The 27,898-nt window shown below is 44.5% G+C and overlaps 2 protein-coding genes across 7 annotated transcripts in view; one reads left to right on the top strand and one right to left on the bottom strand.

Annotated features, from left to right (window-relative positions):
- DNAJB4 (DnaJ heat shock protein family (Hsp40) member B4) overlaps positions 1–175 on the bottom strand; it is a 43,314-nt gene extending 43,139 nt beyond the window's left edge. Inside the window, 2 exon segments of the mRNA XM_043964406.1 lie at positions 3–145; positions 148–175. Coding sequence (XP_043820341.1) covers positions 3–145; positions 148–175 — 171 coding nt within the window.
- Positions 21–27,892, top strand: FUBP1 (far upstream element binding protein 1). 6 transcript variants are annotated; one of them, XM_043964394.1, is made up of 22 exons: positions 21–275; positions 6,759–6,849; positions 7,590–7,652; positions 8,500–8,538; positions 9,542–9,581; positions 10,032–10,081; positions 10,178–10,249; positions 10,348–10,405; positions 11,017–11,179; positions 11,260–11,358; positions 11,451–11,552; positions 11,893–11,995; positions 12,075–12,175; positions 12,419–12,560; positions 12,996–13,156; positions 15,682–15,833; positions 15,929–16,008; positions 18,013–18,141; positions 18,991–19,065; positions 22,657–22,716; positions 22,800–22,945; positions 23,291–27,892. In XM_043964394.1, exons 1-22 carry the CDS (start codon positions 174–176, stop codon positions 23,297–23,299), a joined length of 2,037 nt encoding a protein of 678 aa, XP_043820329.1. In that variant the 5' UTR covers positions 21–173; the 3' UTR covers positions 23,300–27,892. The 6 variants fall into 6 exon arrangements, with proteins under 6 accessions (XP_043820329.1, XP_043820330.1, XP_043820333.1 ...); XM_043964395.1 differs by lacking the exon at positions 22,657–22,716; XM_043964398.1 differs by lacking the exon at positions 18,013–18,141.
- Positions 27,893–27,898: the final 6 nt, after the last annotated feature.

The raw sequence follows: 27,898 nt of genomic DNA on the forward strand, positions 1-27,898 counted from the left end.
CCCCTTCTCCCAGCCTCGCGAGATCTCCCCGCCGGTGTCCCCGCCCCCTGCACGGCACGATGGTCGCGCAAGAATGTGATCCGGTCCCGCCGGCCGCCATTTTCTTTCTTTCTTAGCAGCGCGCTGGGAGAGGGAGCTCCGGGACGCGCGGCAGCGGCCTCCGCAGCTGGGCCATGGCAGACTACTCGACGGTCCCCCCTCCGGCTTCGGGCTCGGGCGGCGGCGGCGGCGGCGTTAATGACGCCTTTAAGGACGCGCTGCAGCGAGCGCGGCAGGTAGGGGCGGGGTGGGGGCGTGTGGCGCGGGGCCGCGCGGGGCCTGGGCCCGGGAGGGGGGGGGGGCGGCCGCAGCGGGCCCGGGAAGAGGCCCGGCCCGCCCGAAGCCCGGGGCCCTCCCCGCGCCCGCCCCACACGTGCCCGGCGCTCGGCCGCGCGGCCGGGCCCAACAGGGCCCGAGAAGCGGGGCCCGCCCCCTGGCGCCCGCCTCCAAACGGCCCGGGCCCGGACGCGGGAGGCGCGCTCGGCGGGGGGGGAGGGGGCGCGACCCAGACTTCCGGAGCCCCCCAGGCCTGTAGGAAAGAGGCGGGCACGTGCTCGGAACGCGGGGGGGGGGGCGCCCAGGAGGGGGCAACATCCCCGGCTCCGGGGGGGGGGGGCACGTCCGGGGGCCACAAACGGTCGGGGGGGGGGCTCCTGCTCTTTGTCTCCTCGCGGGGCTCGGGGGGGGGGGGCCGACGGCCCCGCACCGGGGTCATGAGCGACGCCGGGGCCTTCTTCCTTCTGGGCCCATCGGGGCGCGGAACAATGGAGGGCGCGGAGCGGGCGATGTCGGGGCCGCGGGCCCCAGGTCTGGTCGCCGGGCCCGGGACAAAAGTCACCGGCGCCGGCGAGGGCGGGAATGAATGGGGCTCTCTCGGAGAGGGGAGGCCCCCCGGGGAGATGCGTGCGGGGCGATCGCAGCCCCCCACACCCCCGGGTTTGGGGCCCGAGGCTCCCGCGAGAGACTGTGGCCACGGCCGCGCTGCCCCCCCTCCCGCCGCGCTACCCTTGCCGCCTAGAAAGCTCTAGAAGGGCCTCGGCCCCCCGGGGGGGCCTGACCCGGCCCGGGAGACCTCCAAGGGCTTCCCTGCAGACGAGGAGCCGCTGTCTCAGCTCGGGCCCGGACTCCTCCGGGGTCTCCCCCCAGTCCGTCGTGACGGGGGCGTAGCTCGGGCACTCTCTGCTGGGCCCCAGCGCCCCACGTCTGGACCCGCGGGGCGCCAGGGACCCAGGGTTCCCAAAGACCGTCACGGGGCCTCGGAAGATGGGGGGGGGTCTTCTCCTTTCAGTTGGGCACAACAACCCGTGACGCCTCATTGGGTCTAGGGAGGGCTCGCTGATGCCCGATGAGTAACTCGAGGGTCTCTTGGAACACCTGCCTGACCTGGTCACCAGACCCATGTCTGAGCGGGACATTAACTCGGGTTCCCGTGGCTCCTTGAGCCTCGGCGTCCCAGCTTTAAAAATGAATGTGAGGGGGCAGCTAGATGGCGCAGTGGTTAAAGCACCGACCCTGGAGTCAGGAGGACCTGAGTTCAAATCCAGCCTCAGACACTTGACACTTGCTAGCTGTGTGACCCTGGGCAAGTCACTTAACCCCCATTGCCTCACTAAAAAAAAAAAATGAATGTATAGGACTGATCTCTTGATCACGAATTCACCCAGCCTTGATTAGGGTTATGCTGTGTAGAAAGCTCTCCGAATGAGGCCTAAAACCTACCTTCTTTCCAGTTCAGGGAGATAAATGCACAGAAGCATGCTAGGTATGCAGACAAAATGCTTCCAAAGAGGGGGACAGATGGTGGTTATTTTTTTTTTAACACCAGAAGGACCAAGAACATCAATTATTACTCCCCCCAAAATATTGCTTTTACTTTGAAATAAAGTTTTCATTGTTTTCTTTGTCTTACCGGTTTTTAAACATGCACTACGTGAATTGATGCATCTTGGTCCTTGGAAGTATTCTTAAATTCCAACCCTAGTTAAGCCCTATGCTAAAGGATGTGGCCTAGGGTGCTAGAATGGTAGATTCTAGGAGTTTACCTGTCTAGAAAAGATAAGAAACCATAGGCCACGACTGTCCAGGATAGGATTAGAAAAGTTTTGGGTAATGGGGAGCTATTTTTCCCAGCAGTTTTGTTTCATGGTGCCGTAAAGTAATGCATTCAGTAAATGACATGGGACTTTTCTTAGGATCCAGATGCTACTCTAAGATGCCCTTGTTGAAAAGCCTTAGATCAGGATCTGTTGTGTTCATAGCAGATTTCCTATTGAGATATACAAGGTGCTAAGTACATTTCATGATGTGTTTTCCTTGCTCTGTTGATGGGACAGAGCATCAGAGATTTAAGCCAAAATGGGCTGGGGCTGCAAGAGTTCAGCCCTAATGTCATAGGTGAGGAAACAAGCCTGGAAAGGGGGAGTGACTTGCCCAGGCACAAGTACACAAAGCCGGGTTTTCACCTGACTCTAGTTGCCCTCACCATTACCTTCTCAGGAATGGGCTGTGAAATTTTAAAAGACAAGTATTTAAAATAGAGTTTTAAAATGCACTTGTCATTCTCTGTTTAAACAAAAAAAAAAGGTATACTTTCAAAGGCTTAATACTCTAGAATAGTAAAGATGAAGAACCCACCTTCACAAAAAATTTACCATTGGTCCATGGTTGCTCTACTAACTTTTCACATTTAAAGTTGTTACCATTAGAAAATAAAGCCAGGTACAGTGACATGGGTTGGAGAATTCCTGTTTAAACAAAGGATGCAGAAAAGCCCAAAAGAGAAATAGATAATTTCCACTGCAAGAAATCCCCCCCCCCAAAAAAAAAAAAACATTCTAAAAGGCAGTGGAATTAGGAAAAGAAGGGGAAATGTTACCAAAAAATCTTTTCATCGAATACCTCTGACAGGATTCTGAAATAAAATATATCTAGAAAATCAGCACATACATCAGCTGTTACCCAAAGGCTATGTGATTAAAGCATACAAACAATTCTCCCCCCCCCCCCAAATCATAACATAACATGTAAAAGATTGCTCCACATTACTAATACTAAAAATGCCTACCAGAACAACTTCAACATCCAGCAAGTTGGCAGATACGACAAAATATGGAAGTAGTCCGTGTTTTAGGACTGCAGAAAGATAGCGCTGTGAATTGGTCCAGCCATTTTGAATGCAATTTGGAATTGGGTCTACCCAATAGAGAATTATTTATTAAGCTGGGCAGTGAGGTGGGATCATAGTGCATAGAATGTTGAGCCTGGAATCAGGAAAACCTGAGTTCAAATTCATCCTCAGGTACTTTACTGACTTTGTGACCTTGGGCAAGTTATTTAACCCTGTTTGCCTCAGTTTCCTCATCTATAAAATGAGCTGGAAAAGGAAATGTCAAACCACTCCAATATCTAAGAAAACCCCAAAAGAACAGAAGAGTCAGAACTGAAATGATTGAAGAACTTGGCAAGCAATAAATGTGTAATGAGGCAAATGAAGGTTCTAGCCCTCAAGCTTACACCCTAATGGGAGACAACATACAAGCTCAGTACAAGATAAGTAGGATATAGTTGATAAAGGAAATGGACTGGAATTAAGAGCATTTGAGGAAAGCTTCCTGCAGAAAGAAGCCAGGGAGGTCCTGAGTTGGGGCATTCCAGGCTGGGGGATTGGGCCAAGAGCCCTCCCTCGCCTTTGGATGCAGGGCCCTTGGGTTTACATCTCCTCCTAGGACACAATCTAGGTAGTTCTGGCCAAATCACTTGGAGAGAGAAGCAGCAGAAAGGCCACCTCCCTCAAGGGAGAATTATTTTAATCCATTTAGGAAAACTGAAGCCGACACAAATGCATCAGAGTTTGGGTGTGCATGCCTGTGTGTGCATCTGGGTGGGTTAAACCCATGGTGCCTTAATTTCCTTCTCTTAGGGGCCTATTTGACCATCGTGACAATGCAGGGTTTGCTTTCATGAGATACTTTGGTTCTTTCACCTTTGGTCCTTGTAGATTCTCTGCCTTGACACACATTTCCCTGTGTTTCCTAATGGTGCATTAATATTCTGTTACGTTCTCAGACTATACAGCTCAGTTAGCCATTCTCCAGCAGATAAGCCTCACGGGTTTAAAGTTCTCTACATTCAATATTTTGATAGCAGTATTGCATACAGTCAGTGTATTGCTTGGTTTTTCTTGGTTTTAATTTTTTTGTGACAAGGATGTTTTAAAGTAAAGCAATAAATACAAGGTTTTTATAACTTCAGGGATTTGGGAAACTTTAATAAAGCCACAATCAACTAGAGTTTTTTGGGTTTTTTTTCCCAAGAGTAGAGGTTAGATAGGACTTAGATCAGGGCCTGGTCCTACATTAGTTTTAAATTCTCAAATCTGGAAGGAAATTGAGGGCACAAAGGTAATAAATGAATAATGAAGTAGACTGGTCATATAGCAAAACCAGAATACCACATGGCATTCACAAAATAACAAGGGAAAACCTCTTAGAGATTTGGAAACACATGAGCAAGAAGTACACAGGATGAGAGTGAGGATGGACCTAGAGGGGAGAGTCCATGGGTGAAGTCTAAGGGAAGGAGGAAGAATCAGCTGCACCCTAATTAGAGTGTGACTTAGACTTCATCCCAAGAGGAAGTTGAGCAGAACTCGGGGCAGCCCTCTGATTCTATAGGAGACCCAGTGAGCCCACAAGAAAGGGGTTTGGACCGGAGAGACCTTCGTTTTCTTCCACTTGACACCTGTGTGACCTTAGACAAGGAGCTAGAGATGGGTCACAGTGGATTGGTCTGATGGCCCATGATTGTAGCACAAAACAAAGAGAGAGACTTGAGAAACGAGGTGGCTGGCTATCAAAGCTGTGTCTTTGTTAATCAGAACAGTGGGTCAGGTCCCACTGGAGACCCAAATCCAGGCATTGATATCCAGGAAAAGGAGAGTGCATGGGGATGGCCATGGTCCTGGAAGAGAAGGGCTTGCAGGAGTTAGCCTTAGCCAGAACTGTAGAGAGGGGGGACTAGGGAACTTGGGGAGCATCCTGTCTGATATGGCTCTGTAATGGCCTTTAGGGTGAGCCTTGGGCATATACATAGATGCACACGTTGGATAGCTGCCAAGATGAGGGAATTCGGTTCAGCGGCACTTAGCTAACACCCAGGCTGGACCTCAGCCCTTGACAGTTTATGAGTGTGGGAGAACAGTTGTGGCTTTGAGGACTGAGGCCCCTTTGGCCACCCAGTGACACAAATGCATAAAGTTTTTTACATTGAAATACAGGTTAAGAGATCCTTCATTGAATAGAACCTGGTAGAGGTGGGGACGTCAGTTTACTGAAGCCAAAAGACACAAGCAGGTGGTAACATTCCGAGGGTTTACGGAATAATAGTTGCTTTTTTTATTTATAAAATGCTTCTCCTATGACCCTTTAAATTAGTCTTGCTCAAGCCCTGTCCATTTACCCAACTTTGAGTCTGTTATACCTATTCAGCACCAGTCAGTTTAAAACCACCACCACCACCCCCCAACTATAGTTCATTGTGGTGGAGAAGGCAGAGGGGGAAGAACTCTTGAGCCCCTTCCCCTCCACCAAGCACTGGCCAAGGGACCAGGCTGTATGATAGAGCCCCTTCTCCTAATTCAGCGAAACACTCCTCTAAAGGCAGCTCCATCAGGAAGTCCTCTGCAGTCATCCTCAGGAAGCCTCCTTGCAGTCATCTAAGTTCGAAAGACTTATCCTTGGTCCTGAACCTCCCCACCCCACTGCCATCAGAGGCTGAGTCCTACTCTCCCTCTACCATGGCTCGAGGTCCTCATCCCTTCCTGACTGGACCAGGAGTTTCCAAAGTAAAGTCACCTTACCTGAGTGGGGAAAGGGTACAAGAAATTTGTTGGGCATAGAGAATAATTGGTAAATAATGTCCTATCAAAAATAGTCTTGTCATTTTATTATGTGCCATATGCAAGGTAAACTCTAGTATATTCTTTCCTTTCCTACTGGCTAGGGAGCAAGGCAAGATGTCCCAAAAGCCAAGGGTCACAGGGACCCCAAAGAGTCGAGAACCCCCTGGGACTGTTGGAGTGACTTTCCGGTCTCCCCTTCCAGCCATGCTGGGCTGCACGCACTTTTCTTCATTCCCTTGGGTATTAGGGGCATGGTCTTGCTGCCCCTCTGTTTTATTCCCCTTTTTCTATCTTTGGAATCCCAGCCCTTTGCAGGGGGCCTTGCACTTTGGCAGCCTTTCTTCCTCATTACTGCACCCACTCAGGATTTCTGGAGCCAAATGGTGCCGTACCATTCTCATTCCAGACCAGGCCTCTTTCCTGCCCAGTTTAGGGGGAATTGGAATGGCCTTTTTCCCTAAGGAAGGGAAGGGAATGAGCATTTTCCCCAGCACCCTGCTGTATGCCAGGGACCGTGCTGAGCATCATTTGGCCCTCACGATAATGGGGGGGGTACTATTATCCCCACTTTATAGCTAGGGAAACTGAGGCAGGCAGGGGCCAAGTGACTTGCCCAGTGTCATACATGTAAGTGTCTGAAGTGGTATTCAAATTCAGATCTCACTGACTCCAGCCAGGCCCATTTTTCTATCCATTGTTCTGCCTAGGTAAATAATATCAAAAAGAGTTACTTGTTTGATTGGGGGGGGGGGGAGGAATTGTACTTTTTGAAAATAACTGCATGTTTGTTGCTTCTCCTCTCCCTCCCCCTCCCACCCAGATTGCAGCTAAAATTGGAGGTGATGCAGGCACATCACTGAATTCAAATGACTATGGTTATGGGGGACAGAAAAGGCCTTTGGAAGATGGAGGTACGTATGCTACGTTAATTTTAAGTATTTTCTCATTTTTTTCAAGTCCTTCCAAGTTTGCTTAATCACAGACACTGTGACTAAAGCATTCATTTTAGAGAGGAAGGAGCTACAAATGTGGCCAGTTATATCGGCACATGGTTTGCCTGGGGGTGGGGGGATGGCACCTTTTCTTACTGACATTAGAACAAATGGAGTCTGTTAGTCCAACAACGGCTGAAGCTTCTTTCAAAGCTGTTCAGTCTAGGAAGTGTCATTGATCCTTCTTGGGGTCATGTCCTTGCTGTGACTTTATCAGTGTTGCTGGCATCAAGATGTTCATAGAATGTGCCTTTTGAGTGTGTTGGGGGGGGGTTGGTGTTTCGGAGTTTGTTTTCCGTTTAAGGTAGTCTGGGTGTCATAACCAGGGTTCTTTGCTTTTTAAAACACACGATTCACTGCCAAGAAGCTTGCAAGCTCTAGAAAGTCCAGTCATGTCGTTTGTTAGGTTTGATGTATGAGCTTTGGCACTTTTTTTTTTGCATTTTTTAACTTTTCTTTCTTTGTTGTTTTTTTTTTGTTTGTTTGAAGAGGATGGTGACAGCCTACAGAATATATGTATCCCTAGCCTTTGACCAGGAGTGCTTGTTTCCATTCATAACAATGTTTTTCCTATTAAGAGTGAGGTTTTGAATATACAGAAATGAGCTAATGATGCTTCAAATGATATATGTAATGTATTCTTTTTATCTCATGTGTAGATGGCTCTTGGACAAGTCCGAGCAGTACAACACACTGGGAGGGAATGCCCTCTCCTTTTAAAGGCAGGAATTTTTATTTATTACCTGTGTTTAGTGTGTAAACGTGAAACAAACTGATGGCTCCTCGAAACAGACACACATAGACATTTCTTGGATTATGTGTCTCAGTTTTTGCTGCACATCGTTACAGTGTTTCTTCAGATGACCTTGAATCTGGGGTGGGAAGAAGCCTCTGAAAGGTTATTTCCTGATATCGAATGTCTTTTAAAATATTAATTACAGTCCTTTGTGCAAAGGACTGGATGAAGAGAAGGGATTTGTGTGCTGGGGGTGTTTGACAGGCAAGACTGGGGCTGTGTTGCAGTGTGATTTTTTTTTTTTTCCTTGCCTACCTTTGTCACAGTCAAATAGACTGGACTCTGTGTCCGTCTTTTTCCACATTTTGAGAGGTTTTTTGAATCTTTAGTTCCTACTATGGAAGCATCATTAGCCCTTAGCACCTAATTCTTTGCCTAGAAATGGAGCTAAATACTCATTTGTCATTCTAAAGTACTTAGCAAACATTAAGGTCAGTGATTGAATGTCTATAAATTAAAGTTTGTTTTTTAAATATATCTTTAAAAACAGGAAGAAAGAATAAAAATCAATTTTTCTAGAATACTAACAGTTTGGGGTTGGTGGCTTTTCGTGTTTGTTTCGCTTTTTTTCTTTTTTTTTCTTTGTGTTTTTATTCTTAAATTTTGGTTCAAATGTCAAACCAAAGTACACCCCTAAGATCTCAATAAAATATGTATATCGAGGTGTGTTTTTTAAAAAAAAAATGCTATAGTTGACATTCATGGGACAGCCACTAGTTTAAAAGTATCTTGGGCTTCTGGACCAAAATGTTTAAAAACTCTTCGTTTTCCAGATCAGCCAGATGCTAAGAAGGTTGCTCCACAGAATGATGGTGAGTATTGTAGTTGCCGCTTAGTGGGGAGATCTTTGTTATTGTGTCTTTGCAGCCAAGATGATTTAGATGAGTTAGTCAGTGGGGACTATTAATTGATTCTCTCTGCTGTGATTTCCTGCTTCCCTCTGCACATCATTCTTGGTTTTTTCCAACTGAAGGCCCACGATCATTTCTTCATTTCCAGTCAGTGATAACCAACAGTGGCTGCAGTGGTTGAATAGATAGGGTGCTGGGTTAAAGGTCCTGCCACTGACATTTCACAGGCTTTGGGGCCTTGCTGGGCCCTCATTACCTCCCTAAGAGGGCTTCTGGGGGCAGCTAGGTGGCACAGTGGATAGAGCACCGGCCCTGGAGTCAGGAAGGCCTGAGTTCAAATCTGGCCTCAGACACTTAACACTTACCAGCTGTGTGACCCTGGGCAAGTCAACCCCAGTTGCCTCACTAAAAAAAAAGGGGGGCTTTTGGCAGGCCCTTGAATTTTCAGTTATCTCAATATCAAAGCTCTACTGTGTAAAGGGGGGGGGGGGGCAGCTAGACCTGAGTTCAAATCCGACCTCAGACACTTAACACTTACTAGCTGTGTGACCCTGAGCAAGTCACTTAACCCCAATTGCCTCACCCAAAAAAAGAAAATTGGAAAGAAGAGAAGGGAGGTACATACATTTGCTGATGAGGAGTAAGAACCATTCATTTGGTTCTTAAACCTAAAATGTTTGTGTTTGAAAATGACACATGTATTCCTCTGCCCTATCCCTGATTCCATTAGGCACTGGAAAATTGAGAATATACTACTTGAGACCATTACCTTTTCCTCCCCAGCAATAACTACTCTTTAAGCTTTGTCCTTTTCCTTCTCACTTTTAACTGGCTTTTTGGAAAGGCTGATCTTACCTTCTTTAAGTGAAATGTAATTGTCTTAGGAAGGATAACAGGGGAGCTAACTGGACTGTGGGTTGATGCAAGAAAAGTTCTGACACTTGCAAATATTTGTTCTTTTCAGCCTTTGGAACCCAGTTACCGCCAATGCATCAGCAACAAAGGTAGACGTGTAGAGTTCCTTGACATTTTTTGCATGTTCTCAGTTTCAATGTTGTTGCACACGTGGTAATAATAGAAGATTTGTGAGAGGTGGCAATGAAATGCATTTAGACTGTGATGAATGCGAGTGTGGTTTAGAAGTATAATTGGCCAGCTTAGAGGAAATTAAGAGAATAAATATTGACATAGTTTAGCATATGATGTAAATATGTTCATCTTTTTGTAAACTTTATTAAGACTCAAATTTCAGTGGCGTTTATGTGTGTGTGCAGATGCACAGACTTCAAGGAATGGATCAGTTGGGTCCATAAATATGTACTGAAAGATCTTGGAAGTATTAGAAACAATACAGTGCCCAGAGTTCTGGGCCTGGAATCAGCTAAAATACTACCTAATGTTTATTCTGTTGTAGAAGATAAAACAACTTAGCTTCTTTCCTTCCTTCAAATTAGGTCGGTAATGACAGAAGAATACAAAGTTCCAGATGGAATGGTTGGATTCAGTAAGTGATGTTGAGAAGTTGGCAGTAACAAAATATAACTTTTGTCCAGTCTTACTTTCCTGGAATCTTCAACCACTGGTTTTCTGTTTTTATTAGTAATTGGCAGAGGAGGTGAACAGATCTCACGCATACAACAGGAGTCTGGATGCAAAATACAGATTGCTCCTGGTAAGAGAGCCTTCTCTTCATTTCTTTTTGCCTGCTAGTGACCAGCACAGCCACTCGGTACCGCTCTGAAATACAATTCTGGTTTTTCTTTGTCTCAGACAGTGGCGGCCTGCCTGAGAGGTCTTGTATGTTAACTGGGACGCCCGAATCTGTTCAGTGAGTATGCATGGTCTTAGTGGGTTCCTTTCTCATGGCTTCATTTACTGTGGACAGATTCCGTGGGCATGGGATCTCAAAAGGCCCCTTCGGTCACTTTGTCTCCTGCCTCCTTTTGCACAAGTAAAGACTCCTAAATGATGTGTGGATTTGGTGGCAGAGCTGGGGATCTTCATCAGAATAGATTTTGATCATCTAAATTTGCCAAATTAAAACACTCCTCTTAAACAGACTTTTGTAAGGAAGGAAGCAAGCAGGTATTTATGGAGTCACCTACTTTGTGCCCAGCAGGCCCTGTGCTAAGTGCTTTACAGATCTGTTTTGTTTGATTCTCACAATAACCCTGGGGTATAGATGCTCTTAGTATCTGCATTTTATCAATGAGGAAACTGAGGTAGACAGATTAAGTGACTGACCTAGGGTCGAGTAGCTCCAGGTCCATCACTCTCCACTGGGCCACCAACCTGACGTAATCTTCGAAGTATAACCGGTCCGAGGGAGAAAAACTTTAGGCACCTTGATGGTTAGTTTTAAATCTTCTTTTCCTGTAGTGTGATTTTTAGCTGCTTCTCTCTGGACAGACTCTTAATAATGTTACTAACCCTTCTCAGGTCAGCCAAGCGGCTACTGGACCAGATCGTTGAAAAGGGAAGGCCAGCCCCTGGCTTTCATCATGGGGATGGACCAGGCAATGCCGTTCAAGAAATCATGATCCCAGCCAGCAAAGCTGGCTTAGTTATTGGAAAAGGCGGAGAGACTATTAAACAGCTTCAGGTACCGAGATTGTAAAACACTTGGCTGTTTTGAATCTTGTTCATTATTGTTTGTGACACATGCAACTTTGTTTGAAACAGGAGCGAGCTGGTGTTAAAATGGTGATGATTCAAGATGGCCCCCAAAACACTGGTGCTGACAAGCCTCTGAGGATCACAGGTGACCCTTACAAAGTCCAAGTAAGCATCTGTGTACTGGGGGGAATTGGTGATAGTTGTAAAATTAGAGCCTTTTCCCACTTAACAGACCTTGTTTTGTCCTGCTTTTCTAGCAAGCCAAGGAGATGGTCTTGGAGTTAATCCGTGACCAAGGTGGTTTCAGAGAGGTGCGCAATGAATATGGGTCAAGAATAGGAGGCAATGAAGGCATAGATGTGAGTATCTCTGCTGGGGTCACTTGGAGGGCACTTAGTATCATCGTCCCCACCCCATCTCCCCTCCCCTCACTTTACAACAGTCGTGAAAGGGCAGAGGGGACATTCCAACCCAGGTTTTCTGATTGGGAATCAGCTCCTTTTCAGGCCTTTTAAAGGCCTCTGAAGAAGACTGCTGCCATGTTGGATTGTCACCCTGAGTCAAACCACTCTGCGTGCTGTCTTGTTGCCCCTCAGGGAAGCTTTGGGGCTGTTCACCTACCCCTCGGGTGTTTTGTCATGTTTTCCTGTTGAAAAACCTGACTAATTGTTGTTTCTTTTAAACTCCTTTGCCTTCCAGGTCCCTATACCAAGATTTGCTGTGGGAATTGTGATCGGCAGAAATGGTGAGATGATCAAAAAGATTCAGAATGATGCTGGTGTTCGGATCCAGTTCAAGCCAGGTAAGCATCTACACTTGAGTCTTAGGTCTCTGCCTCCTCCTGGCACATGGAAGGTGACCCAGGTATGCCCTCTTTGCAGATGATGGAACAACACCTGATCGAATAGCACAGATCACAGGCCCCCCAGACAGATGCCAGCACGCTGCAGAGATTATCACCGACCTCCTTCGAAGCGTTCAGGTTGGATTATTCAGAAAACTCAAAACATTTTGCCAACAGATTGAGTCTGGGGGTTTTCTTCCAGGTTCTCATCACTGAGTTTGTGGGTGAACTGAATTTCCAGAGGATGAGCCCTCCTAGCCTCTCTCCCCATCTCTCTGCTGCCCCTTGCCATGTTCCTCTTCTGAAGGCACCACGAGTGCTTTGTACGCATCACCCATTGGCACTCCAGGGGTAAGGTGCTGATTGGTTGTTTCTCCGTAGGCTGGTAACCCTGGCGGACCAGGACCAGGTGGTCGGGGAAGAGGCAGAGGCCAAGGAAGCTGGAGCATGGGCCCCCCTGGTGGGCTGCAGGAATTTAACTTTATCGTGCCAACTGGGAAAACTGGATTAATCATAGGAAAAGGCAAGATGCTTTGCATTCTCCTGGCCAGAGTCCGGAGCGATGGCCCTCTGGGAGGGAAAAAGCGGGTGTTGGGGTAGGGGAGACCTGCACAGATTTTGTAAACAGTTGGGAGTGAAGGGATTTGCTTAAACCTAAAATAGGAAGAAATGGACTTCCAGGTGTTAACAATTAGATTGCTTACAAGAGGACCAAATTCAAGCCAGATGTTTTCAAGGGTTTCAGGCCTTTTTTCTGTCTGAAAAAACATTGCGTTTTCTTAAAATTGTCCATTCTTTGGTACTTGTGTGGTGCTGGAGATACATCTCAGGTGCCATATTCTATTGAGTTAAGTGGAAAGTAACGTCCGAATACTTTCAGATGGCATGAAGAAATGGAAGGCTTTTTCCATGGCCTTTGAACTGGGAAAGAAAACCAACCAACCAACTTGTATTTCAGGTGGAGAAACTATCAAAAGCATAAGCCAGCAGTCTGGTGCTAGAATAGAACTTCAGAGAAACCCTCCGCCAAATGCAGACCCTAACATGAAGCTATTTACAATCCGGGGAACTCCACAACAGATCGATTATGCGAGGCAGCTCATAGAGGAGAAGATTGGTGTGAGTATCCTTGGGGCTGCCACCAGTGGGTGGGGCCTTGTGCCTGCTGATGATTCTGGGACATAATGGCGTCTGCGAGCATCCTGGAATCCGGCCAGCACTCCACCCTGGTGGGGATTTTAACCCTTTGAGATAGGGTCAGGGGTCTAAAATAGGCTCCTCTTTCTGCCTCCTTGACTCCATTGCACCCTTCTCTAATGGTAGTATGTGGATCTCCTTGGCCAGTATTTGAGTTCTTTTGGCATTGCCTACCCAATCCCAGGGGCAGCTAGGTGGCACAGTGGATAAAGCACCGGCCCTGGATTCAGGAAGAGTTCAAATCCAGCCTCAGACACTTGACACTTACTAGCTGTGTGACCTTGGGCAAATCACTTAGCCCTCATTGCCCCACCAAAAAAAAACTAACAGATTCCATGAGTCAGTTGGGCAGTAACCAACATCTTTGCCTGAGGTTCAGAATCTTTGTCTCTAAAGGTGAGGTGTCTGGTGACTAGTCTTCCCATGGGGAGTTAACAGAAAAGTTCTCCAACTTGACTGGCTGCCTGTACGCTCACTCTCTCCCTGGGTTTGGCATCTGTGTTGTGATCAGTGCCTGAGGAATTGGGCTGGTGTTCAGTGGAAGGAGAGGTGAGATGATCATTCAGCCACAGCGATCCCTTTTCATCAGGCTTTTGATCATCTCGAGGGATTCCTCCGCAATAGAAGTCTCTTAGGCTGAGAAGATACAAAAGGGCTGAGACAGGCTACCTGACTTTGAAGAACCTCTTCTCTGTCTAGGAAACAAACACCAATCAAGAACCCCTGAAGGTGAATAGCATACAGTGCTAACTGGTGTCAGGCAGAGTAAGGTAGAAGAATGTGCCAGGGAAGGCATAGCAGTTGTTGACTAATGGTTGGGCTTGAACCTCGGTCTTAAGGGATATTGACCTTTGGGATGAGCCTGGCATGGACTTAGGAGTTTGGGCTGGGGGCGTAGGGGGTTGTTAAATAAATTACCTTTTATAGAGAGAGCCAGTAATTGGAGATGACAGACTCCAAGGAGTCTCTCCTTTATCCTGTCACTGGGAAGTGTTTCATTTTGAAGCTGTTTAACAGGAGAGGGAGTGGAAGAGCTCAGTCCATGGGTAATGAAAAGGCTGATTCTCCCACTGAAGATTTAGGACGAACAAGTCAGCCTCTCAGGACCTCTTTATCTCTCTGAAAAGTGGGAGTGTTACTGATATATAAGGTCTCTTCCAGGTATAAAATCCTTTAACACTAGAGACCCAGACACATCAGTTGACCAAAAAAAAATAATAATTGATTTACTTTGAAATACTACCACCACTCTGCTTTGCCATCTGGTTAGAAAAAATGCACTGTAGCAAGTGACATATCTTGGTCCTTCTGGTGTTAACAGTAGTAATGTCCAAGTGGAAACAGACAGGGTTAGCACCTCACATAGGTAGCTTCTCAGAAGTGAGATGAGAGGGGGGCTCCTGACAGATGTGACAGAGTCCCACCATTACAGTGATGGAGTAGGAAGAGCACACTAGGAAAGGGGATGGAGAAGCAGCTGTTCAAGTTAGAAAAGAAACCTCTGACATGTGCGTGTTGAAAAAGCCAAGAGATGGGACTATCTGGTGTTTTCGTCATAGATTTTATAGTGTTGTGTGAGCCATCGGGTATTGTTATGAAGAAAGACAAACCCACTTGGGCACTTGCCTATAGGTGCTGAGAGTGCAAGCAAGAAGAACGTGGTCACGGTTATGGAGGAGAAAGGATCCTTAGTCGTGATAATGGCCTTTTTTCAACCCTCCTCCTCATTGCCAATCACCCTCTCTCTTTGACTCCTGTCAGGCTACGTGGCTGGATCTCCCTTTGGGTCCTACCCACCAAGCAGCCTTTCCAAGACTGTCCACTTGGGGATCCACCAACCCTTAAGGGTTCAGTTCCTGTCTCTAAGCAGATGATTCATAGATGTGTCTATCCTGCAGGGCCCATCATGTCACTCCCCTCCTCAGTAAACTCCAGGGGCAAATAGAGAATCCTCTGCTTGGTGTTCAGAGCCCTTCATCACCTCCCTTCCCTTCCAGTCTTCTCCCACCTCCTGCAGAGCAAACTCTTTACAAACGTAAGAGCCGTTCTGAGCTTACAGCCCCCCTACGTTGGCTTCCTGAAAAGCATCCTCTCCTCCTCCCGTCCTGGGTTTCCTCCAAGACTTGGCTTCAGTCTCATCTTGTAGTCAGGCTTTCCCAGCCAGTTATTCCCACCCCCGCAACTCCCTTCCCTCTAAGGCTACACTGCATTTACATTGATAAGTGTGTGTGTGTCTCTGTCACACACACAAACACAGCGTACATAGTTCTTTACATGATGTTTTTTTCCTTCCTTTGTGTCTCCAGCACTTGGCACAGTGCCTGTATGTCTAATAGTCACTTAATAAATGCTTTTCTGATCTAGTTTATTTGGTCTTTGTCCTGCCCCTTTGGGACTAGACAAGCTGTTAACGTTACTATCTTAAAATGTGTTCTTTTGGTTTACAGGGTCCTGTGAATCCCTTAGGTCCACCCGTTCCCCATGGGCCTCATGGTGTTCCAGGCCCCCATGGGCCTCCAGGGCCTCCAGGGCCTGGCAATCCAATGGGGCCCTACAATCCTGCACCTTATAATCCAGGACCGCCAGGCCCTGCTCCTCAGTAAGTCCTGGGCTTTCATTCGGGGCTTTTACAGTCTCTCTCTAGGAGATGAATCGGGTGGCTCACCTTCGGTGTCTTTGTTTCCTCTCTTACAGCGGTCCTCCAGCTCCGTATGCACCCCAAGGGTGGGGAAATGCCTATCCTCACTGGCAGCAGCAGAACCCGCCTGACCCAGGTGAAAGATAGAACAGTGTTTCAAGCCCTCCTACTATTCCTGTGTAGAATGTTCCCAGAGTTCGGGGTGGGGGGGGGGCACACCCATGAAATGATAAAGGTGCTTATTGGCCTGGGCCCTCTCCTCAAAGCTGTTTGACCCTGACATCGACTCTGCTCATGAGAGACGGCACAAAATAGACGATCTAGGGGTTCTGGTCCTCCACGTGGCCTAGGAGTCTTCTTCACAAGCCCTCTGAGCCTTATCATATCTGGCAGTGTATGCTGTCCAGGCACTCGGTTTTAAGACCTTTCCCAACCTGAGAAGTGTCTGTTGGACCATGGTTTTCTTCTCCCTAACTCCCAACCCTACCTTGAAGAGAAATGAGGACTTCCCTCTCTGATCTAGGTCAGCAGCCCTAGGTTGTCTTCTGTTTGGGCCTGACCATGTCACTATCTTTATTGTATCACCTCTCTGCCACCTGGATCCAGGTTGGTGCTGGTCTGGTACTCTGGAGGAACTCCCTGGACAAAGCTGCTTAAGCAGGGAGGCCTCCGGGCATTGGAGTTTCACAGTTCAGAGCCCTTGGGATTCTCTTCTGTGCCTGTCTCCTTAATGGGGACACGGATTGAGCCATTCAGAACAGAGGGCTCATTTGTGGCTTGGCTGTGTTGTGGCCCAAGGCAGCACAACTCTACTCAAACAATGAGGCCAGCCAGGACAGAAATATCTGGGTGTGCACAGAGCCACGTTTGACCATTGTTAGTGACACATTGACATGATCCATGAAACATGATTATTGGAAATGCACTACGTTGGTTTCTTAGGGATAAGTTCAGATGCTTGAGGTTGGCCATCCGATATAAAGCCTTTCGATGCTGAGGTGTTGTTGGCTTCTGGCACTGAAAATGCTGGAATCTTTTTCAGAGATGATTTGCTTCCTTCCCACATGGTTGCACATTTGTTTCCTTGGGTGCTTTAAGAGTTCAGTCCTCCCACTGGATGTTCCATCCAGTTGCCTACAAATCAGATGTGTTCAGAGGAGAGAGAATTTTTATTTTAACTTTGAAATTATCATTTGTACAGTATCCCAATTCTTGAGGAAAAGACAGTCTAGGAAACTGGGAATTTCCCAGGAGCAGCCCACTTGACTTTGGATCCATTGGAATCAGTGGGAGCCCTTTTTTTTGCATGATGGTCCTTCTGATCCTCAAAAATGAGGCTGCTCTTAGCTCTTGATAATCTCTCCACATTCAAACATCCCCATTTCCATAGAGTGGCATGGCTTTTAGTGCCCTCCAACATTTCAGTTACCTTTCTGGATGAACTAAAAACATGAATTTTCTTTATGGATTTAGGATTCTCTTCCTAAAGTGTGGCACCCCACCTGAACACAACTAGGACTTCATCATGTCTGATTGCACCAAAGCGGAACACCAGTGCATTCCCATTCGGCTAGTTACAAGGTCTTAGGAATGACAAGCACTGAATTTGTCGTTCATGAAATGCCATTTTTTTCCCCCCACATTAACTCTCTACCATGTTATTTTGGTGGAATTGGTGTTTTGAGCCCCAGGGGCTAGACTCTGCAGTCCTTTCTTAAATGTCATCTTAAATTTTGCCCTGTCCTCCTGTCTCAGGATGAGGTCTTTTTTGTTTCTCCGTTCTGTCATTTGTATTAGCTGTTCCTTCCATGGGGTAGTCAGGGAGACCATCTTGCCTTTACTCGAGTTGTCAATACAATTAGGAGCACAGCGATGCGGTGAATGCTCAGTAGAGCCTTTCTCCCCACACTGACTGCATCAGGCTGGGCTACCCACAAAGACCTCAGAGATGGTTTACTTGAATTTCAAAAAGAGCCCAGGTCACTAGGCCAATAGTCCTGGCAGGGAAGGAAATGGGGCTGGTCTGGCACAGCTTAATTCTTCGTTCTGGCTCACGGCTCCAGTGGCCATTGGGATAAAGTGCTTGTCATGCAGGTCGTTTTCTTCACAGGTCAATCTCAAACTTGTGTTTTGATTCTAGCAAAAACAGGTACAGATCCAAATTCTGCAGCTTGGGCTGCCTATTATGCTCATTATTATCAGCAGCAAGCCCAGCCACCCCCTGCAGCTCCAACAGGTGCACCAGCTACAACTCAGACTAATGGACAAGGTAAAAATGCATTTACCCAAAGAAAATATTTCTCACCATAAGCCAGAATTTCATGTTTTTGAGTTCATTTCGTTTTCATTGTGAGCGATTAGTATGGAGCTTCCTTTAAAAGGATATAGCTTTATTTAACTTTTGTTGCTTGGCTTGCCACGCTCCTCTCTAAAATAATTGGGAAATGGGATATGTAGACTGATTCAGTAACACAGAGACCATTCTTGGTTTACCGGGGTTTTTTTCTAAAAATTCTATTTAAAACTATATATTTACTCTCTCGAACTTTTTTTTGCAGTCTTTGATTTCTACCAAATATCATTGTATGGTGTTACACATTGGAAAATTAGTCTGAATCTTGAATCCATGGCTTGTTCTAAAAATTGTTTTTGTTTTAAATTCTTTGTCAGCTTATTTGTCATTTTCTCTTAATTTTTAGAGTGTAGGAAAAAATTCCAGTTATTTCAGTTATCTGGTTGTTTGGTTTTCAGACAAACAGGAATTTCTGTACTGATGTCCTCTTTAGCCAAGACCTGCTGGCCTTCTCTGTGACTCTAAGAGCTGTAGCAGTCCTGAGGGGAAACCTGTGATGGCCTAGGACCTCGTCACTCCTGCCTCTTACCATGGGCCACTGGCTGCCAACTCCTATTTATATTGATGAGTCTAGTGGAAAAGACATTTTCATTGGGCAGCTATAGTTAGTAATAGTTGCATGGTATTAAGTGAATCGTTTTCATTTGCAGTATATTCTCTTTAAGACAAGTCACATTTCTCATAATTTATAAGTTGAGTTAAAAATATATTTGTGAAAATAAGCTTTTAAAACTGATTTTGAGCTGTGCTTTATTTTCAAATAAGGAGATCAACAAAATCCAGCTCCAACTGGACAGGTTGATTATACCAAGGCCTGGGAAGAGTACTACAAGAAAATGGGTATGTTACACTTTTATTTGTTGAACATCTTCATAGCTCATAGACTTAGACACTATTCTAACCCCCTTAATTTACAGATAAGAGGGTTAAGTGACATTCCTAAAGTCACACTACTAATCTCCTTAATCCTAGGCCGCTACTCTGTCCGTATTTCATTTGTGGATGTTTGCAGGAGGGCACAGGGAGCCATTATTGGATTACAGCACATGACTACCATCTCTAGCTAACTTTGAACTTACTTTCATGGAATTGTGAAGGAGAAGATAATTGGCTAAGATGTATTTGGAAAGCACTACATTTGGGTTTGGGTTAACTTTTTAAGTCGAAAGCTTTGAAACAAAAGACTGGTTCTTAACACTATGTGTCTGCTGTGCATTAAGAGTGGACATTGTCCAGCGGGGACAGGGGTGGGGGGTGGGTTGGTTGTTTTGGTGATACTTGAACAATGGAATGGTTTCGAGTATCTGAGTGGGTTTTCCTGAATAAACATCTTTTGGGTATATGAATAACAACTGACCCCTAAATATACAAAAATGCCCCCACTGTGTCACAAACTGGTTCTTTGGGTTCTCATGTTGGGAGACAAGGAATTAGACTGAATTCTTTAACAAGAACATTGAGTTTACTGGCCAGAACCTAGCATTTTGCTACTGGGCTAAAAAATTTTGGCGATCCATCCTCCTCCATTGTTATAGATGGCCTGAGAGTCCTCACCCCAAGACAGACACAGCTACAAATGTCCTCTTTAGGCCTAGAAACGTGTTGTTTTGATTTTCTGTGTGAGATGACAGAAATCCCATCCCCTCTAATCCTGCACGGAGTTTGCACTCTGAAAAATATGCCTGGATTTTTCTCAGAAAGGTGACAGGACCATCAAGGAGAGCTTCCCACCCTCCAAAAGTTTTCATACAGTTACTTTCTGTACAGTTTTCCTGCTCCTGCTAAAGATGAGCTTGTAATGACAAAAGCCCTCCATGTCTGTCGTATTGTTGGCCTAGAGAAAGGGCACAAGTACTTTCAAGCCTGGGGCACATGCTTACACATGCCCACCCCACAAGCTGCTCTTTCTCTGCCCATGACACTGGGTGCCTCTCAGACAAGGAAGTATTGGAGACAGACAGGGTTTGAACACAGATCTTTCCGACTCTTCAGCCTACGGGCCATCACCTGCTTTCCCCCGCTCCCAATTTTTCTCAAAAGAAGAACTGCAAAGTCTTCACCACCACCTGAAAAGAGGGCTCTGCATCACTCGTTGAAAGGGACATCTTGTCAGAGCAACCCTCAGAGAGGACCTGCACTGCGCTAAATGCTTTACAGTGGTTATCTCACCCCACTCGAAATGGGAGACAGGCAGAGGGAGATCCAGCTGCAGCTGGATTTGAGCCCAGCTCGTCACGATGAGAGATGAGGAAAGTATGTTCATGTACATTGGACGGGCCGTGGCTCAAGAAGACCGTTTTGCAAAGCCATTTGAAATTGGGTTGATTGAGCGACTCAGACATCAGCTCACGATTTCCCCATGGGGTGTGTCCTCCGAAGAAGGCATTTGTTAACCAAAAGAAGTTCCCCAGTATAACAACACCCAAGTTGATGCCCATGCTTTGGGAAGCAGTTGAGTAGCAGGTAGTGGGTTCGAAACACCTGAGAAGTGGGAGTGGCCAAGGCCCTTTCCTTGGATGGGGTGACTCTGGCAGAGGCAAGGAAGATGGGAGGGATGGCAAGAATGTTGTGACTTGTGGCTGTTCCCAGAGCACATTCCCAACCATAGAAGAGGCAGCCGGTGATGCCAGTCTACCAGCAGACCCAGGTGTCGGGCCCAGCATTCTTTGGTGAAATTACAACTACCCTTCTACTTGAAGGAAATATGGAGGGTTGAAGTGGTTTGGGAAGGACAGGATGGATTTCAGTACCCTTGGGTCAGGCGCTCTTATTAGGATCCCAGTGACATGGGCTTGGCAGTCAAACAGTTGGTTGAAACACGGTGCTTTTCAGAATTACTTTGCATTATTTTAATTATTTTGTGATGGATCCTTTTGAGTTTTCATATGAAAGGTGGTATCCATTTTTCCTTTGCCTCAGATATTGCCTTTTCCCCCTTCTTTGTGCTTTAATTAGCTAAACCTTCATAGATCATATTTCAGCATTGTAATACGTGTTGGGCCCCTTTGGGGGGAAGCTGTTCCTAGCATAGTATCATGAGTCTCTAGTGAACAGGGGAGAATCTTCCTACTCTGAGAAGGGCGGACTTCAAAGGTCTATTGGGTCAAATTTTTCTTTATTTTATTTAAAAAGCTGGCTACAATCTGAATTGGAACGCGAAGTGTTTAACACACTAATCCATTGAACAGATGTAGGTTTTCCAACTTCCTCCTGCTAAATTATTAAAAACTGAATCTGGGTCACCCAGGTTTAAATTTCTGACATAAGATTACAGAGGGAGGCCCTTAGTTACCAAGGCAGTGGTAGAAATAATGAGCTCAGTGTATTCTCATAAGATAGTTCTGAATTGTAAAAACGAAATAAAAAAAAAAAGCTGGTGAAATTGAAGAGTAAATGGTGAGCCATCAAAGCGGTTTGAGTCTTCGTTGAATAATGTGTCACTGGGGACAAGTGCATCTTGGCTCTGTACACTTGGACCCTGAGGTCAGACTTGCCAAGGACTTGAAGGACTTTGCAGCCAGTACCCGTGAGTCCAAGGATTCCCGCAGGAGATGGGCATTTGAAAAAGAAGATTCATTATTCAGAAATGGGGAGGTGAGGTGCAAGGGGCTCTGACCCTGTCCTCACAGACGGTACCTAGATGTGCTGATGTGTCTGTGCTTCTTTTCACCATGGTAGCAGAATTCAAGCTGAGTGATCCTCTGAGCAAGGGAGAGGCATGTGAGAGCACAATACGACACGAGGCCTGGCACACTAGATTTGATCAAGCCACAGTTAGTCTTGTATCCCATTGGTCTTTGCCATTGCAGTATGATTGATAGTTTCTCCTTCACTACCTGCTTTTCTCAGTTGTGATACTTGAAGATTACTATCAAAGTGGGATTCCCAATAGTCCATAAGTGAACAAGAAAAATTTGATCTTTTAGAATTAACCTTGGTGAGCTTAATAATTGATTTTTATGTTTATTTAGAAAATACTGTTTGAAAGCAGTTGCCATAATGGGGTCCTGAACTTGAGTTAAAGACTATGTGATGTGCTAAAGGGACCGGTTCTTTCCTTCTCTGCACCTAGAGTACAGTTTTAAGATCAGGAGATGTTATCCAAGCAATCTTAGTTGGGTGATTAAGATTTCAACCTGCCCCCATTGGCCAAAAGGACAAAAATACATAGATGTTATTATAGATTGCATAGAAAGAAGATACTGTTCTACATCTTTGCTTTTATAAAATTGATGCTAGAAAGATAGTGGTTTTTGCCGAGGGGGAGAGTATGGTATTATCTGTGACTGTATTCACCAACAAGCTATTGCTCTGGCCCTGAATAACACTTTATAAGCAGGGCTGTTCTCTCCCTGTGTGCTTTTTTTGTCTTTATAACCTGTACTGACAGTGGCTATCATTCTGTATTAAAATGTAGGGGGTTTTTTTTAGGTCAACAAGGGCAGACACAGGATTATTCAAAGGCTTGGGAGGAATATTACAAGAAGCAAGGTATTGTTTTTATTAGAAATGAGATTCTTTTGAGCTCTTCTCTTAGGTTACAGTAACGACGTTCTCCTTTTGCTTGGTCTTAGGTCAAGCTGTTCCTGCTCCCACTGGGGCCCCTCCAGGAGGCCAGCCCGATTACAGCGCAGCCTGGGCGGAATACTACCGACAGCAGGCGGCATACTATGCGCAGACCAGCCCCCAAGGGATGCCGCAGCACCCACCAGCCCCACAGGTAGAGTTGGCTCTTTGGTCTGTTTCTCCTTCTCTGCATGTCTGCTGCTTGGGGCACTTGGAGTGGATATGCCTCTTTATTTTTTTCTGGCAGAATAGACCTTTAAATGTAGTTATGTGGTGTGTCTTAAAAATTCTCTCTGGCATCTGAGTGCTGAATCTCTCCACAATGCCTTTTGATTTAAAAAAATATTTTCTCCTCCCAGGGTTTTGAAAATCATGCAAGAAGCCACCACCATTTATATTAACCAATTTTTCTTTCTTAAAGGATTCACTCCTGAGTTAACTTGATTTAAAGGATTTTCTTTAACTTTTTGTGTATCTCTTATGTATCTCTTCTGCACAGGGCCAATAATAAGAAGTGGACAATACAGTATTTGCTTCATTGTGTGGGGGAAAAAAACCTTTGTTAAATGTATGGATGCAGACGCCTTGATGAAGATCTTAATTTTGTTTTTGGTTTAAAAAAATAGTGTTTTTTGAAAATGTACAAAATATCTATCACTACTGATAGGAGGTAATATTTCTGTGTAGAAATGAACATTGGTTTGTTTTTAGTGTCTTAGTGTAGATGTACACATTCCAGCAAATGTATTTGCAACTATTATGTGGTCAATGCTTTGTGATATAAATGTACTTTTTCAATGTATACTTTCACTTTTAAAATGCCTGTTTTGTGCTTTACAATAAATAATATGAAACCTCCTGTGTCGGTAAGTTGGATATGTGGGTATTTCAAGGAATCCGAATTGCTTAGCAGTGATGGATTAAGATACAGGTACACAAAGAGAAGCTATCCCCATGAAACCTTAATAGAGCTTTGAAACTGAAGTCATTGGCATGTTCTTTTTTCCCCCTTTGCAGTTTAGTGGTAGTTGGAGGAGCTTCCCCACTTGGTCTAGGTGACTGTTGAGCACAAATAATCTGGAGATGTCGGTTTTCCTTCTGTTGGACTCTAAGAATTAATCGCATGTGTAGGATGACCTAATTTAACCCATGACATGACCGCTGTTTCAGGCCTGGGCCGCTGCTATAAACCACAGTTAACCTTCTGTTCTTAATCTGATAATTACCTGATTACCAAGACTGTTGGAGCATAAATGATTTTCAACATTTTTCAGAGAGCAAATATGATCTCTAGCGTTTTTCTTTGTAAAGCCTGTCTTCTGAGGATGCCTTTTAGGGAGCATAACTGCTTCTGTCACTGAAACCCGAGGTTAGAGCCATTTTTTGGAAGTATGGATAAGCTTTGTTTGGTAAATGCACAAGTCCAGTCATTGAACCAACTAATTTTTTGATGTGCTTGAATCCTTTTCTTACTCTTTAACATTTGTGCTGCAGTTCTGATATTTGGTTGAAATCCATTGTTTTGCTCTTTGCATATTTGTTGGCTCTTTGCATATGAATCTATTAGACAACATGCAAATACAGTCTGTCTTGCCATTGTCTGTTGAAGCGCAGGTTTGAACCATCCAGTATAGGACTAGCTCTGTAGGGGTGAGGAGGCCTGGGCTGTCTGTCTGTCATCCTTGATTGTGTTCCTTCAAGGAGCATGGCACTGTAAGTACATCAGAATGACAAATGGCTGTCAAATGTTCCACATAATGCAAATGCCGTACCTTGTGTGACTATTATGTTGGAATACAGTGCTGAGAGCTTGGGGAATCCTCACTGCCACTTCATTGAAAGCAGACGACATAGGCTGTCTATCTATGTCAATATCTATCTCTCTGATTTTTTTTAATGTGAGCTTAATGGGTAAGTATTTATGAAATGCTTAGCTATAGCTAAACAGAGCTAATCTTTACAAAATGAATAGAGTATTTTCCTCTGGTGCTCCTGAGGTTAAAAATAAGATTGTTTTTCAGTTTGAAGAATGCATATCTTATATTTTAAACTCAAAGATTTGGAAACTATTGTCAGACAGAAATTTTCCGTTTGTTTGCAAATGATAAGCAATGTGGATGCGACTTTGACACCAGCCCTTCCCTGGGGAGGGAGGCCCGTTTGTGGTTGAGCATATTTTAAAGGGCAGGATGTAGGGACATCAGTCCGAGGCTACTCCTCGTTCCATTGGGGTTGTCAGATGAGCGGTGATTGCCCTCCCACCTACCAGACCAGACCAGACCAGACCAGGAAGACAGGCAGACGGACAGTCATAGTTGAGATCCCTGCCCCCAGTTAGGGAGCTCGTGGCTGCAGAGAGAGGTCATGAACCCTGTCTGCTAGCGAGAGCGAGGTGGCGGTGCATTGGTTAATCAGTCCAGTTGGATTCCCTGTCCTAAGTCACAAAATGGAGGCTGTTGATTTTGATTCATATAAGGTTTAAAATCGTTCTTAATTGCAAACAGTGCAATTATTTATACTTCACAGTGCCTTCCCAGACCTTCCACCTTAGGTTCTGCTCCAAAAAGCAACAGGTAAGCACAACCTAAGGAAATATATAAATAAATATTGCAGTACATTAATGTTGTCCCTGTGAGATTTTTGTGGTTGTGTATTCAAAAGCAATCTGCTGCTGCTTTCCCACGATGTATTCTGTTATCCATGGTTCCATTTCAGTGGAAAAGTCTGTAAGTTGTTCAAACAGCTGTTGACATTTCTGGGTAAATGTTTTTTTGGGGGGGGGGTGTTTTGTTTTTTTGGTTTCTTTTTTTGTTTTGTTTTTAATTTTAACTTTAAGATGAGTGGATTGCTGCAATAATTGAATTATAGCCAAATCATTTCATTAACTTTTTCCTTGAATATAGCAGATTGTTACAATTAAGAGAGCACAGTTAAATTTTTCAAGATGCAGGAAGTATTTGGTCATAAACTTTCAACAGCCTTCACATATGTTTATAATGATTGACAGGACATTTTCCCTGCCTTCCAAAGTTAAATATTGGTCTTTTGTTTCTTACTATTAAAGCTTAATAATTCAGTAAAAGGTTATAATGGGTCAGAATTTTAGTATGATTTTAGATCATTTAGTTGCCATAATTATACACTGAGAAAATGATATTTCATTTATATGATAGTGGCAGTGTGTTGTTTTTAAATAGTAGGCATATATATGCATCATTGAAATGTTAACTGTATATAGCAAATATCCTTTCATAATCTGTATAGAAATCAGTAATTTTCTTATCTATAAAACTTTGATGCTGCATTTTTTTAAATTATTTTGTTTTGATTTTTGTTTTCATTGTTTTGGTTTGGGGTTTTTTTTTTTTCTTGCCAGTTTAAAATGTATGTGTGTTTTTATAGATGATTTTTAACTGGTACAAAGTCTGTGGGTTTTTTATTTATTTATTTTTGTTTGGGTGTTTTTGGCTTTTAGTTAAGTTGAAAGTAGAAAAGCAGCATCCTATCAGTTTTGTTTCTTCATTTTCTAAAATGTGCTGATCCTTTTGAAAAGTCCTGCTTCTCTCTCCATATTCAAAAGTACTACCTTCATGTTCACACACAGTGCTGAAGATCCGCGAGTACCCAACCCTAGCTCATAGACAAGGGCCCTGAGGTAGTTACTGCCCCAGAGAGCAAGGAGCCCTTGGGCTGTAGGCCATTGGCGAGCCGATGAGCATGGACCATAGAAGGGCTCGAGGTAGAAGGTAAAATGGGCAAAAACACGTATTCCCAGACAGAATGGATCCACTTTGATTTGCTATTATTCACTTGCTCATAAATGTTCTATGAACTGTTAAAGTTTCTTGAATTATGTAGCTACTGCACCACCTTCTGTTTCCATTTGTTCTTTCTATAAACAGCCAAGGTCAGGTGTGTTTAGTTTTATAATATAAGGATTTCTTTTAAATGTGTGAGTCCTCACATTTTGCAGAGTTTCAGCTTGAAATTTTATAGAAGAAAATAGACCTGAATGTTGATAGTTATGCTCTTAGACAATGTATTGTAGGGACATTGTTTCTGTCTCTTGAGAACTTTTTAAAAATTCATGACCATAAGCCTTCACTGCTCCTACCAGCCAGCATTTTTTAACGGTGAAATAAATGGAAAGCAGAAAAGGTGAGCCAGCCCATTTGACTGCAGTTTGAGGATAGGATGCTTAACCTGGAGTTGGAATCTTTGTAGCACTTACCCCAAATGTACAGGGAATCTGTTTATTTTTCCTCTTAGGTTACTGAGTGTAGCAGTACTTTGGTATTTCTTTTAGAAATGAGAAGATAAGTAAATTTTATTTTTCAATGAAATTTATATTTAGAAATTATAAACATCATGAAATTATTAACTCAAATAAGGTTTTTTTGATGGTTAAAATATGAAGGAACATGGTGGGCATTAACTCAGAAAGACCATAGAAAAATAAGCAGAAGTCTTGTAGAATCATTGCTAACGTTTCATCTCTTTGGCAAGGTTGCCAAAAGAAATTGTCACCAAGACAAAAAGAGTAATGTAGAGTTCTAATAGGTTATTTCATTATTATTTGCTGCCAATTCTCGTTTTAATATGCCTTTTTTTAAATATCCTCCTCATTGAGAACTTCATTAGGTGCTTTAAAAAGCACTTGCTTTTGTATTGTTAGTTTTCTTTCCACACTATAATTGTTCTGGGGGAGGGGGGATTAGGGGTGGGGATTAGGATTTATAAATCAGCTTTCAAAAGGAAATCAGTTTTTAAGATTTTATATTCTTTAGTTATCCCTATGAAGGTCTTATGTATTTCCGCATATATATATATATATATTTTTCTTATGCATGCTCAATGCATTTTCGTCCTGAGAAAGTGTTCTCTACAGAAACTACCCGTGTGTTTAAAGAAGATTGGCTTTAAAAGGCTACTGTGATGGGAACAGTGTCTTAGGGAGATGCAGCTTGGACTTGAGGTAAATTGAATGCTTTACAAAATGTGGTTTAGAGCTTGCTATAATGACATTTGTATGTAAAAAGGGCACACCGTTACTGGAATTTTGTATCATTTATGGTTTTCTCAATAAATGTAACTGAATGGACACGCT

The sequence above is a fragment of the Dromiciops gliroides genome, chromosome 4 (assembly GCF_019393635.1).
Source record: "Dromiciops gliroides isolate mDroGli1 chromosome 4, mDroGli1.pri, whole genome shotgun sequence".
In the NCBI taxonomy this organism is placed as follows: domain Eukaryota; kingdom Metazoa; phylum Chordata; class Mammalia; order Microbiotheria; family Microbiotheriidae; genus Dromiciops; species Dromiciops gliroides.

Excerpts from the sequence above, each read along its gene's own strand:
- FUBP1 (XM_043964394.1), top strand. The coding sequence starts at position 174 with ATGGCAGACTACTCGACGGTCCCCCCTCCGGCTTCGGGCTCGGGCGGC. Across the intron at positions 10,406-11,016 it reads GGGACGCCCGAATCTGTTCA|GTCAGCCAAGCGGCTACTGG; the intron begins GTGAGTATGCAT and ends AACCCTTCTCAG. Across the intron at positions 11,996-12,074 it reads TCGGATCCAGTTCAAGCCAG|ATGATGGAACAACACCTGAT; the intron begins GTAAGCATCTAC and ends CCCTCTTTGCAG.